Here is a 13417-nt window from a genome sequence, read left to right as displayed (position 1 = left end):
TCTTAACAGAAAATACTCTTTTAGTGAAGTTTTGCATTAAAAAAAATGTCCTCCATCTAATTCTGGCAAGCGCTATTGATGACGTATGAACCATTTTAACTAAAATACAACTTTTTATCAAGAGAATAAGACAGATATTGATGAAACACAGCAGAAGTAGCAAAAAAGATTGCGAATGTACAAATGTTCAGATACGGGGAAGAGTTAAAGTCCAAACCCTTGGGTCTTTTCATCTTGATATAATCCATCACTGCAGACAGCTTAACACATAACCTGAAAAATGCAGCATTTTTCATGGAGACTTATCAGCAATACAGTAAAATCTTAGACCATCATAACTCAGGAGAAGCTGAAATCCTCCTCCATTCTGGCTAGTTTCCCAGTGTGGGTGCCATTGTTTCCAATAACAATTCAGAATCTGGCTGCTTTTAGTACAGGAATACTTGATTTTTCTGATTCCTTAAGGCATCCAGAGGGTTCCTATTACCTTGGCTTTCAAGCAGGAGGCAGGGAAACACCAGACCCAAAGGCCTGCAGTCTGAGCACAGTGTGAGGGGCGAGCAGAAGCATGTCCCCGCCCCCCCCCACCCCCCCGCGCTCTCCTCCCCCTGCCCTTGGTTTCCAGGGTCACCTGGGAAGTCTCACTGGGGCGTCTCAGCCTGAGACAAAGCGTAGGGAGAGGGAAGGAGTGTCTGCATCTGGGTCATGAGGACGTGTTGTCCCATGGCAATCAGGGCCTTGGAAAACTCACATGGAGGAGAACCTTGTATGTGTCCTGAGCTTCACCACATTTACTCATCTGAGCACCCGGAGGAGGGTGCTACTATCCCCACTTATTCATGAAAATACAAATCAGCGTGATAAAGACTGTGCTAGAAGTATTATGGGAAAGTAGAGAATACATCTGCCTGGCCAGAGAGGAGAGAATCTGGAGGCTCACAAATCCGCACACCGCTAATAATTCAGCAGAGCCCGTAAGAGTGCAGTTAAGCATGTGAGGCAGAGGAATCACAGGCGCACCTATCTTGGGAGCATGAGCTTATTTTAAAGTCACCCTATCAAAGACTGGAATTTGTGACGACATCCCACCCCTAGAGGACGTACCTCTAGTGTGTACAGTGGGAAGCTAATTTACCATGATGGAAGCCCAGGGGAGGAAATGTTTTGCAAGCTGATTCTCTTAGGTTGTCTTTATTTTTTGCTTTCCTGTTATACACATTCATGCAGATAAGGCATATGTCAGAGTAATTAGGCAACTACAGTTAGAAGATACTTGCAGGCAAAAGAGGGCTTTCTGGCCACAAGGTGCTGAGCTGGATTTCTGCTGCTACATACATCTTTGTCAGAAGGTTGATTCAGAAAATCTTTGCTACAGACAGATCAATAAGAACACTGTTATTTTGGCTTAAGTAACTGTTTTTAAAAAGAGTATAGAGGATTTTTAACATGCTTCCAGATGTGAATTTCTTTGATGAGAGACTGAAACTCAGGATAAACAAAGTGTGCCTAAAAAGAAATGTGAAAAGAACTTGCACATTCAAATGAAAAATATTCAATAAAGTCACTTTTAGAGGCTCTGCATTCATTTCATCAAGTTGCCATTGTTACTCAATTATTAAAACTTACCTTAAGAGTTACTTTAGAAAAAAAAGTGAAAAGAAAGATGTTACAGAAGAAACCAGTGAGAAGAACCCCCACGTTTAGAGTGAGAAAGACTTTGGCCTACAACATTTACTAGTCAGTGAGCTGGAGCAAGTCGCCCAAATGACCAGGGAACCCGTTTCCTCATCTACAAACGGGCAAGAGTAGGGTACTCGCCTTCTGGAGGGGTGGGGACAAAGTCAGACCATGACAGTGTGTAATTAACTCCCAGGCAAGCAACATGCGAGGAGGAACTAGCTGCGAAGGGGGCAAAGATACTCGGATTCTGGTAGATACATTTGTATTGTCATTTCTTGAATAGCCACTAAAATACATACAGAGCACAGCTGACCCTTGAACAGCATGGAGGGTAGGGGTGCCAGTCACTGCGCAGTCAAAAATTCAAGTGATAACTTTTGATCCTCTGCATCCATGGATGCAAAACCTGCATACAAAAGGCTGACTGTATTTATTGAGAAAAAATCTACGTATAAGTGGAATCTATGCGGTCCAGACTAGTTGATGAGAGAAAAAAAGAGAAGTCATAGAATATTTTTTAATCCAAGTGAAAGCAAGAAATGAGTGAAATAGACACAGAGAAAATTGGACAGATACAAAATATAGGTATAAAATTAATATATCAGGGCTTACATTAATGTAAATTAAGACATGATTTTTAGAAAATAAAAATCTTAAAATCCATCTGTACACTATGAAATACATCTAAATGTTAAGAATACATAAATGTTGAAAATAATTTTAAAGTGCTGAAATACCACAATGCAATTAAGATAAAAATTAATTATGAAAAAGTGTCACAGGTTGGGTTCCCTGGCAAGGCGACTCTGAGATGCAAACTTGTCTGCAGGAAGTATAACAGGAGGTGCTCTCTGGAGCCACATGTTGGTGGAAAGAAAAGCAGGATGGAGCAGAAGGAGATGCTGGGTCGTGTCACAGACATAACAAGGCCTCCATTAATCTCATGGAAAATTTTGAAGTTGCTATCGTCCTCAGAGTTGTCCTAAACTGGGGTGAGGGGCCCAGGTCTTTATTCTCACATAGACCAGTCATCGGAAGTGAGATCTGGGATCACAAGTGGGATGCCTGAAGAAGGCAGAATGACCTTGGGCATGACAACGCTTTCAATAGAGGTATCTCTGGGAGAGAGCTGGAAACTAAGTTCACAACCTTCCCAGCAACTGAGGGGATGTGTCCTTCAGTTCCTGGTGGCACTGAACAGTGTCTATGATGGGTAACTAAAATCCCAATATGTTTCTAAATTAATAAATATGTGTGTAAATAACCAATTGCTTTGAACCCATTTGTTGATTCTGATGAAACAGGGATGACATTTTGAAAGACTTATGGCATATGGGACAGAAGACATAAATGAGGACCTACCCAATGTGGGCAGTTTAAATAAGATTCACTCCTCAGATAAAGCTGTAACCCAAAAGAAGCATACTCTCAGAATAAAGGTAAACCAGACACAACTCACTCATACTTTTGCAGTTCCTCACTCGAAGTAAAGTTGTGTTGGTGCTGAGCATGGCAAGGGTGGTGATAAAGGAATCTGAAGTCATAATAGATTTATGGACTAAATTAACACCACATGTGTTTTAAAAAACAGGAGGTTTATTATTGAAAGTAGTTCCACTGGTAGTGTTTAGGTGCCTGGAAGAAGAAAATCTACATCTTCTCTGAAGGAATATACACTTATCCTATCTCTCAAATAATATAAATGCTTTTAAAGACAATAAGTGGTGTACAGCCCAAATAAACAAAGACCACAAGAAGAGAAAACAGAAGAGAGAAGCTTCAGAATCAACTCATAGCAAAAGAAGACCAGCTAAGAGTTGAAACACTAGAATTGTGAAAACATAGACTCTTAAGATAAAAACAAACTTGAAAATTTCTTCAGGGCACAGGAAAATATAAATATGACAGAAGAGATGTGAAACCAATCAAGTGGAACTTCTAAAAAGAAAAAATATGATAATTATAATTAAAAGTGTCATGGATGGGTTTAATAACATTATATACACAGATGGGCAAAAAGTTAATAACCTGGAAGGTAAAAGAAATTTTCCAGAATGCAACATGAATGGAAAAATAAATTGAAAATATGAACTGAGTAGTCAAAAATCTTGTAGGATGGAGTAAGAATGTCTCATGTATTGCTGATTGAAGTGTCAGAAGAAAGAAAGTAAGGGAGAGATGTTTGAAGAGAGAACAGCTAAGAAGCAGCTAGAGCAGATAAAAGATACCAATCTATGTATACACAAGAAGCCTGGAGAATCTAAAACATGATAAATTAAAAGCCACCTCCAGACAGGCACACCGAAGTGAAAATACAGAAAATAAAAGAAAAAGATCTGGATGATTCCAAAGCAGAAAGAATGTACACAAAATACTTCCATCCACATACAATTACAAACTAACATTTAAGGATGCATATATAGATGGTATAACTATAAAGCAAGTAAAGAAATGATTGTGAATGTCAAGAGAGTGAATATCTCTACAAAGAAGGGAAAGAATGATATTGAGAAGCTGGCAAGTGGGGAAATGGAATTCTGGAAACATTTTATATCTTGACCTAGTTGGTGGTTAAATGGGGTTTTGTTATGTAATGATTCCTTCAAGTATGTATTTATGTTTTATATATTTATTGATGTATGTTATATCTCTATTAAAAGTAAAGCACACCAATTGACTTCCATTAAATGAAGTAAAATTGTCCTGAAAACATTTCTTAAATTTCGTAGATCTTATTTCTTCAGGTTTAGATTTGATTTTCCCCCCAGCCTGTCAAGTGTTAATAGTGCATATGGTTTGATAGGGTATAATAGCTTATAGATAGTGAAATAAATCACTTATTTCTAGTTACCATCACTACGTAATGTTTCATTCAGTTTTAACATTACCATTAAGACCAGAACATCAGAGAAAAAGACATGCAAAATAATTCTGAAAATTTAAGATTAGGTTGTGTATTGAGACATATTGGGAGGTAAAGAAGAGTAGTAGGTTTGGTTAGATAATGATTTAATTTTTGACATGTTTATTTAAGCTTCTTGTAAAACATACACATGGAAATGTTCAGTAGGCAGCTGTGGACACTGATCCGAGACTTGGAAGAGACTGTGGAGTCATAGGTAGATTTGTAAGCCATCTGTTGAGAGGTCATCTGTATTAGTTTGTTAAGGGTTGCTATTGCAAACTGCTGACACCTTGATAGATGTTCTCAAAATTCTGGAGGCCAGAAGTCTAAGATCAAAGTGTCACAGGGTTGGTTCCTTCTGAGGGCTGCGAGGGGAGGAGCTGCTCCAGGCCTCTCTCCTTGGCCTGCAGATGGCCATCTTCTACTTGTGTCTTTACATTGTCTTCCCTGTGTTCATGTTTGTGTTCCAATTCCTCTTCTTATGAGAATACCAATTATATTGAATTAGGGTTTAACTTAATGACCTCATTTAAATTTAACTACCCTTTTAAAAACCCTATCTCTAAATATGGTCAGTTTTAGGTACTGGGGGTTAGGACTTCAACATATGAATCTTCGAGGGGACACAATTCATCCCATAACACAATTACTTTTAAATGGGTAGAGCTGAGATGGCCAATGCAGAAGGTATATTGGGAAAAGAAGGGTCTGGAAAGTATCCATATTAATAAGAGATAGAAGGCACAGGTTGAGAAGATAGTTTAAAGAAGGAGGTAATCAGTGGAATCAAAGGGACTGACCGTTAAATAAGCAGCTGTGTGGACCGACTATAGCAAATGAATGTGGTAATGAAACTGTATGTGGTGACCTCGAGGAACACCGTGTAAAGAATGGAGGCTGACTGAAGTGTGTAGGGGACTATGTCCAACTGAGGAGTGCAGCGGGAATGGGCAGCTAGCAACACGTCTGCAAGGAGAAGAACAGAGCCAGGAAGGAGTGGAAATGGTAACTATGGGGGTAATTGCACAGGACAAACAATAGAGTGATCTTTGCAATTAGGGCTTTAGATTGAGCACAAACCATCTCAGTGATACAAATGTAGACAGAAGACACAGACGTGAAGCTATTATTGTCAGGAATGTGGCTCACCACAAACTTCTTTATCAAAAGAAAGCCAGTATTCAAATTCCTCTTAAAATTTTACTCAGGGAAATTGGCATCATAGCTGTAACTATCAATGCCACTGAAATATGCTCAAAACCTTGACAAAATTTCTTGTTTACTCTCTTGTAAAATCACTATCTGTAAGTCTGTTTCCACCTTACCAGTTTCTTCTGCTTACTAAATACTACTCTAAAAAACTTTGAGAACTTAAAGTGGAGGTGGTTATTAACCATAGAAAACTATTCATTTATATGTATCTACTGTTAAGCATTATTTATGTTTAAATAATTATATCCATTTAAATAATATTTTTTTCAAAAATGCAATTGTATTCTTATTTCTCTTGGTATGAAACTTCCCATTTAATAAAGATTTTCTAATTTTCAGAAATTCAATTTGCCAGTGTAATTTCAGATCATAATACATAAGAAAGTAGGGAACTTCTTGTTCCACAATCCAAATAGATAGTGTTTAACATTTCCTGTACTTCCTTCCGGTACAAATGTTATTAAAAAAGCAAACTATGTTGCCCACACTTGTGCCTTTGTTCTTTTGACTGTTGACCTTTCCTCTTACAATAATGTTAAGTGTACCGACACTTAAGCCACATCCTTTTAAGTGAAGAAAGAAACATTCGACTATGGTTTTGTTTTCTTTTTTGATGGATATGCTCTTAAGCTATGCACAATAGTTATACAGTATATACTTTAGGATTATTAGATGACTTTCATCAAATTGATATAAGATTTCCAAAGAGTTAAAGTGTTTAATTTACTCGTAGAAACAAGCTACCCAAAGAGAAGTTCCAGAAAGTCTGCCTCCTATAAAAGTTATTTTCTTTTTAAGAACCATATTTAACATTTGCTAAGTTTATAGTTTTAATTCCTTGTAAAATACTTTTCTCTCATAGTGCTATCAATTATGGATACTTTGAAATCTTAGAAGGTATGAAAGAATGACCTGCAATGAAGTTCTTGGAGGGGTACGAGGAGGAAAGCAGCCCTAGATTCAAACACACTTCGGTATCAGGGGAGGATAGGGGAGAACGCTTTGGAGGTTACACAAATGCCTAATCACTGGGTTGTACACCTGGAATTAATACAACCTTTTACATCAACTGTAATCGAAAAGTAAGAATTACTTAAGAAAAGAGGTCATGGAGATGAGAAAAAATCATCAAGAGAAAAATAAGAGGAAACAGCCAATGAGATAAGAAAAAAAAACTTGAAATTGCAGAAGTCACAGTGTCCCAAGAAGGAAGAATTCATCAACTGTGTATTTAATGCTGTTAAGAGGTCAATAAAATGAGGGCTGAAAACTGACCATTGTATTCCATTGCCCTTGAAAAGAGCACATTTTGTGCTGTGCAGGGATGGAGTGAGTGAGTTCACGAGGTAATGAGCAGTCAGAAAGTGGGGCCAGTGAGCACAGGTAACTCCTTTGTGAACTTTCACCACCAAGGGGAGCAGAGAAATGGGAAGAGAGCCGAAAGGCATGCGAGTTCAATGGTTTTGAAAAATAACAGCTTTATTGAGATATAATTCAGATACCATAAAATGTTTTGTTTTGTTATATGTATTCGATTTTTAAAAGTCGGAACCAATAATAGGATGTTTATACTGTTGGGAATAATCCAAAAGAGGAGGGAAACCTTGATGATAAGAAGAGATATCAACAAACTACTGGCGTAATGCTGTTGGATGGGATCCAGCACCCGAATGGGAGGGAACCTCACATGGCAGCACAGAGGGTTCGCCTGTATTAAGAAGGCAGGCAGAGTACACAGTACAAATACCAGTAAATAGGAATCTGTGGGAATGGGAGCTGGTACAGCTTCTCCTTTGATAGCTTTTGTTTTACTCAGTCACGTTGGAAGTGACACAATTAACTAAAAGGGAGGATGGGAAGGAAGTGTTGAATATTAGAGAAGAAAGAAAACGTGAAGTAGAAGAGTGTGAAAGCAAATGGACTAGAAAATATAATTGCCTGGCTCTTTTCAGAGCACACTTGGGTAATACATTTAAAAGATATAAGTTAGCATGACTGTGTAGTTTTACCCTGTCACGTGCATTTATCTACATGGTATAGGAAGGGAAAAGGAAAATAATTTAATTTAAGCCATGGCTGGGGTTTTGACAAGCAAGTATAGAGAAGGCCAAGGGAGTTAAAGGTTCATGCAAGGAAATAATGATAAATGATAGAACTTAAGCCACGTAAGAGTTGTTGAGAGGAGGGAATAGATTGTTGGAATCAGACTACTAGAAAAGCAATCTGGAAAAAGAGTAGTTGGTGTTGAGACTTCAGAATGTTTGAAATTGCATTTGACTTTGTTCGTAATGCTTTTTCCACCTGGAATCCTTCCCTGATTCTGCATGCCTAAGTCCCATATACTTTTCTTGCTTCAGCCCTTAAACTACCCTCTCCATGATATTTTACCTGATTCTCCCAAGATAAAAGAAACCCCACCTTACCAAATAGACACCTCTCCATAGAGGACATACAGATGGCCTATAGGCATATGAAAAGATGTTCAGTGTCACTAATCATCTGAGACATGCAAATTAAAATCACAGGGGTGCCCGGCTGGGCATGGCTCAGCGGTTGAGCATCGACCTAGGATCCAGGAGATCTCAGTTTGATTCCCAGTCAGGGCACATGCCCTGGTTGTGGGCTCGATCCCCAGTCGGGGGCGTGTGGGAGGCAGACCATCAATGACTCTCATCATTGATGTTTCTATCTCTCTCTCTCCCTCTGCCTTCCTCTCTCTCGAATCAATAAAGATATATAGTTTAAAAATTAAAAAATATAAAAATAAATAAAACCACAGGAGTGAGATATCACCTTATCCCTGTCAGAATAGCTATCATCAATAAATCAACAAACAATGTTGGCGAGGTTGTGGAGAAAAGGGAACCTTGGGTACTTTTGGTGGGAATGAAAATTGGTGCAGCCACTGTGGAAAGCAGTATGGAGTTACCTCAAAAATTAAAATAGAACTGCCTTATAACCCAGTGAAAAATTTCTGGAAATATATCTGAAGAAACCCAAACCACTAATTCAAAAGAATATATGCACTCCTATGTTCACTGCAGCTTTGATACAATAGCCAAGATTTAGAAGCAGCCCAAGTGCCCGTCGGTAGATGCGTAGATAAAAATGCTGTGGGACATTTACACAGTGGAATACTACTCAGGTATAAAAAAGAAGGAGATCTTACCTTTGCAATGGCATGGATGGACCTGGAGAGTATTATGCTTAGTGAAATGAGCCAGCCAGAGGAAGACAAACACCATATGATTTCACTCTTATGTGGAATCTAATGAACAAAATAGAAACAGACTCATTGATAGAGAACAGACTGACAGCCAACAGAGGGGAAGGCTGTTGCAGGGCTGGGTGAAAAATGTTAAGGGACTAACCAAAAAAAACCAAAACTCATAGAAACAGACAACATTATGGTGATTACCAGATGGAAAGGGGGTGGGAGAATGGAGAACAGGGTATAGGGGGGGTAAATGGTGATGGAAGGAAACTTGAGTTGGGGTGGTGAACACACAATACAATATACAGGTGATGTAGTACAGAATTTTACACCTGAAATCTATATAATTTTATTAACCAATGTCACCCCAATAAATTCAATAAAAAAGCAAATAAATAAATTGTGGTGAGAACAAAAAATTAGTTTTCCAAGAGCAGCCTAGTGCTGGATAATTATAAATCAGAGGGTTTGATGAGTCCAGAATGCTCTTAAATGGGGCATTGTTGAACCAAACTAAGCAAACCAAAAAGTTCACGGACAAATAAAGACAGGAGTGTGCTCTGTGCCTGGTTTCCAGACTGCGGCCGCCCCTTGGCATCTTGTTCCGATGCTCACTCTCATTTGTCCTTTAGAAGCTACTTTTGGATATGCTTATTCTTTTCAATCCTGAAATAATCCTTTTAAGACTAAAACAATAATAATAATTGGCTGCTGAGAATGCAATTTTGGAGCCTTGGTTTTCGTTTGGTTGTTTTATGTAATTTTGATTTGATTGGTTGTTTTTGCCTTCTGCAAAATTCACAGCACAACTGAAGTCTTTAAATAAAAATCCCCTTTTTATTTTTAATAAAATAAAAAAGAAATCCCACATTCCTGGAACAAGGAGCACGTGAGAAAAAAGCATTTACTACGTTTTGGTGAGGCCCTCTGAGAAGGCAGGCATCCTTTATTTCCCTTCGATTCATCAAGAAATGAGTGCATAAAGGGGAAGGAAAAAGTTGTTGGTCGATTTTTTTCCCCCACCCTTTCCTGGGGGTTTTCTGGAGAGAATAAGTTGTTTTCCCTTTGGCTACCAAAGTCTTTTCTTGGTCATGATTGGTAGCAGAAGTGAAGCAGATTATCATCAAGGCTAGGGAGCTGCCCTTCTGTTTTTCAGGTCCACCTGCTGGTACCGAGGATTCCTCTAATTGTCACTCCTCTCTACCTTGCTTAGCACACCCCAGACCTTCTCTTAGAGCCTAACTTGAACTTCCTCCCTTCATGCCAGAATACCTATATATACACTTTGAATAATTATAAAGGCAATGTTTATTAAAATACATTTTATTTTCAAAATGTAATAGAATCAGCTGTTAAAGTATGTATACATTTTTCTGGGACACCCTATATATAATTCATATACGGTATTTTCTATTTAATATATTTTTATCTTAAAACATTCTTTTTCTGATGTTCTCGTTTTCATGTCTTCTAGTTATTTATATATTTGATGATAAAGTCCATGATAAAAATGTATCTTGTTGAAGCATTATGTATCCTGTGAGTAATAACGCTGTTGTTATAACCATGGTGATTTATATAACTTAGTACGGCTATACCCAGACATTTCTCTAGAGAAATTCCTACTGACATATTGATAAATAAAGAATTCTTTGTTTCAAGATAGCCTAACGTTTAAAATACATTTGTTGTTAAGGGAGAGACAATTGAAATATTTAATTACAATATTTGAGTTTCTCAAGGTATTAAGACTTTTGCAGTGATGAATAGGGTACAGATACATGTATATCATCAGCGTGTTTGGTGTTTAATCCCGAGGCTTTTAGTTCCTGCCTTCGCTGTTTGCACAGGGCTGGGTTTGGCACAAACTGGACTTGGTCCAAGACAGAAGATGTCACATAAATGAGACACTAAACTGACTGAAATGGATTTTGTCTTTGGCATGCCTTGATATTTATCTTTGCTGTCATCACTAAGTTTACCACACCTAGCCCATGACGGGAGACAGGGGTACGAGTGGGTATAAAAACTCCGGTTAGAGGATCCACTCTGGATCTGTTTCCCCAGGATGACTTGTCTCTATTTCTAGGTCCCAAATCACTACCATGAAGTTGACCTTTTTGTACTTGGTTGTGACACTTTGTGTCTTCTGCAAAGGTAAGGGACTAACTGAAAGAATCCTTTCAGATTTGATAGATCCATGTATATATCTGCTTAAATGTTTGGTATTTTGTACTTCAAACATTTTTCTCCCTGGAAAATTTTTCCAACATCTCAGAGTAGTATACTAAATAAAAAAAAATAAAACTGCATTTTCATTATTTCAGCTTTAACAAGCCTGTCTCAAGGAGATGTATTTTTATATATCTGCTTAGAGATATCAGCAAATAGGTTACTCAAGATGCATGTAGTGTTATTGTTTATTACTCATTTTTATCATAGTTTATCCTTTATTGATTATCTTGAAGTTATAGCCACATTAAGACTTAATAAAGACTGGCACTGTTAGCAATTGCTGTTTTCACAAATCATGAAAATATCACTAGTTAAAAGATAGGTTCATCACCAAAAGAAAATTTTGTAGGGAAAATTTCTTAAACTAACATCTTTCCCGGATATTTCAGACAGTCAATTAATTGATTTCTGAAATTAATTGGAAGGTAGCACATCATTAATTAATTTCATTAATTAAAAATTGAGCAAAATGGAAAAAAATCTTTAGAAACAAATGTATTTCTTGCCAATTAGTTCTGTTTCTGAAAAAGGCAGAAAACATTAACATCCAAACAAAGGAGAAAGGTCTGCAAAAGGATGAAGATTCATTCTATATCTACATTTAAAATGTACTTTCTAAATTTAGGAGGAGGGTATAATTTATTTTTCTATGAGAAGCCAGGATAGAGGAGACTACAATTATTTGTTAGGATTAAGAAAAAATATTTCTATCCTTAAACTATTACCTGGGAAATCATCTGATGGACCATAAGATAATGGTTACTTTGAATAATACTGATTTTCATAATCTTATATAACACTTTGCTATATTTTTGCTTCTACTTTGCATAAATATAAATATTCTTTACCTTTACTTTGCATAAATGTATTTATTATTTCTTAAGTAACACATTATTTTCAAAGAATTTATTAAATGATATATATCAATAAAATGTGTTTAGAAGTATTTGCTAAAGTACATTAAATTCAGAAGAGAACTGGAGAATGTTTCTAAAGTAAATTCCTAGAAATCCGTAATAGTTCTGAGAAATAATTATGAGTCTTTCAATAGAAATTTCAAAGATTGGTGACTTACTGACAAAATTCAGAGTTTTTATGTATTTACTTATAAGTTTATGGTAGGAAATAAGGAAACACCTCGCAAACTGCCCTAGTTAAAATGGCTTTTTATTGCTCTCTGTCAATGAGGTCTGTGTTCCAAACACAGACGCCCTTCATTCGCAGTAAGTTACAGGACGGTAAGGCTTGAGAGCTGGAAGTTAAAGAAGGCAGATATTTAAGAGGCATTTATATAAACAATCAGAAAAAAAAATTTATTGTTTAACCAACCATAACCGTATAGAAGGAAATAAAAATAAAAGTTTCCTGGCTAAGTGGAAAAACTCCAATGATAGAAGATGTTGATTTGGCAAGAAATAGATGCGTATATTTAATTCCTATTTTCCCCCCAGGATATTCCATTCTCTCAGTAGAGTAAAATCTATACAGTTGATTTTCTTTTTAATCTAATTCACTGCTTATAAACACATTAACCAGAAAATGTTTAGGGAAAATAAATCAGGTGAAATTTAGATCAGAAGTTATACTTCAGATTGAAAGCTGTATTAGACTTAAATGGCATGAAAGGATATAAAGTACTAATATTAATTTGTTGGTTTAATTTGTTTGGCCATATATTTCCAAGAGTGAATTGACATTGAAAACTTTAAGTATGTTGACAGGTAGATGTTTAGCTTAGGTCTATATAGATGTTATTTAATAAATAAAAAACTCCAAAATAATAAATTAATATTGAAATACAACAATTATTATATATTAAAAAGTAGACAGCTATAAAAAGAAAACAAGAACATTAATTCCATTGTCTTAAAATATGCTATGGAGAAGTATAAAATGTTTTTACTTTTTTTATTTTTTACAGATGGTGAAGCCCTGTTTTTTAGACTGAAATCAGGTAAGTACCTTTCAGAAACTGATCTTTACTTAGAAATATCAAGGTGTATTCTGAGCCTACTTTTGGACCACAGAAATATTTTTCCAGTTATATTGAGATATAATTGACATATTGTGTAAGTTTAAGGTATACAGTGTGATGGATGATTTGATATACATATATACTGAGAAATGATTACTAGATTAAGGTTAGTTAACACCTCCATCACCTCACAAAA

The 13417-nt window shown here is 36.6% G+C and overlaps 1 protein-coding gene across 1 annotated transcript in view; it reads left to right on the top strand.

Annotated features, from left to right (window-relative positions):
• The first annotated feature begins 11106 nt into the window (after window positions 1-11106).
• MUC19 (mucin 19, oligomeric) overlaps window positions 11107-13417 on the top strand; it is a 108638-nt gene continuing 106327 nt past the window's right edge. Inside the window, exons 1-2 of the mRNA XM_081127793.1 lie at window positions 11107-11168; window positions 13168-13200. Of these exons, the coding sequence (XP_080983919.1) occupies window positions 11117-11168; window positions 13168-13200 (85 nt within the window). The 5' untranslated portion in view covers window positions 11107-11116. The remainder of the gene's footprint in view (window positions 11169-13167; window positions 13201-13417) is intronic.

Source organism: Miniopterus schreibersii (assembly GCF_964146895.1).
Source record: "Miniopterus schreibersii genome assembly, chromosome: 2".
NCBI lineage: Eukaryota > Metazoa > Chordata > Mammalia > Chiroptera > Miniopteridae > Miniopterus > Miniopterus schreibersii.
This window is presented reverse-complemented; position numbering and strand designations above follow the sequence as displayed.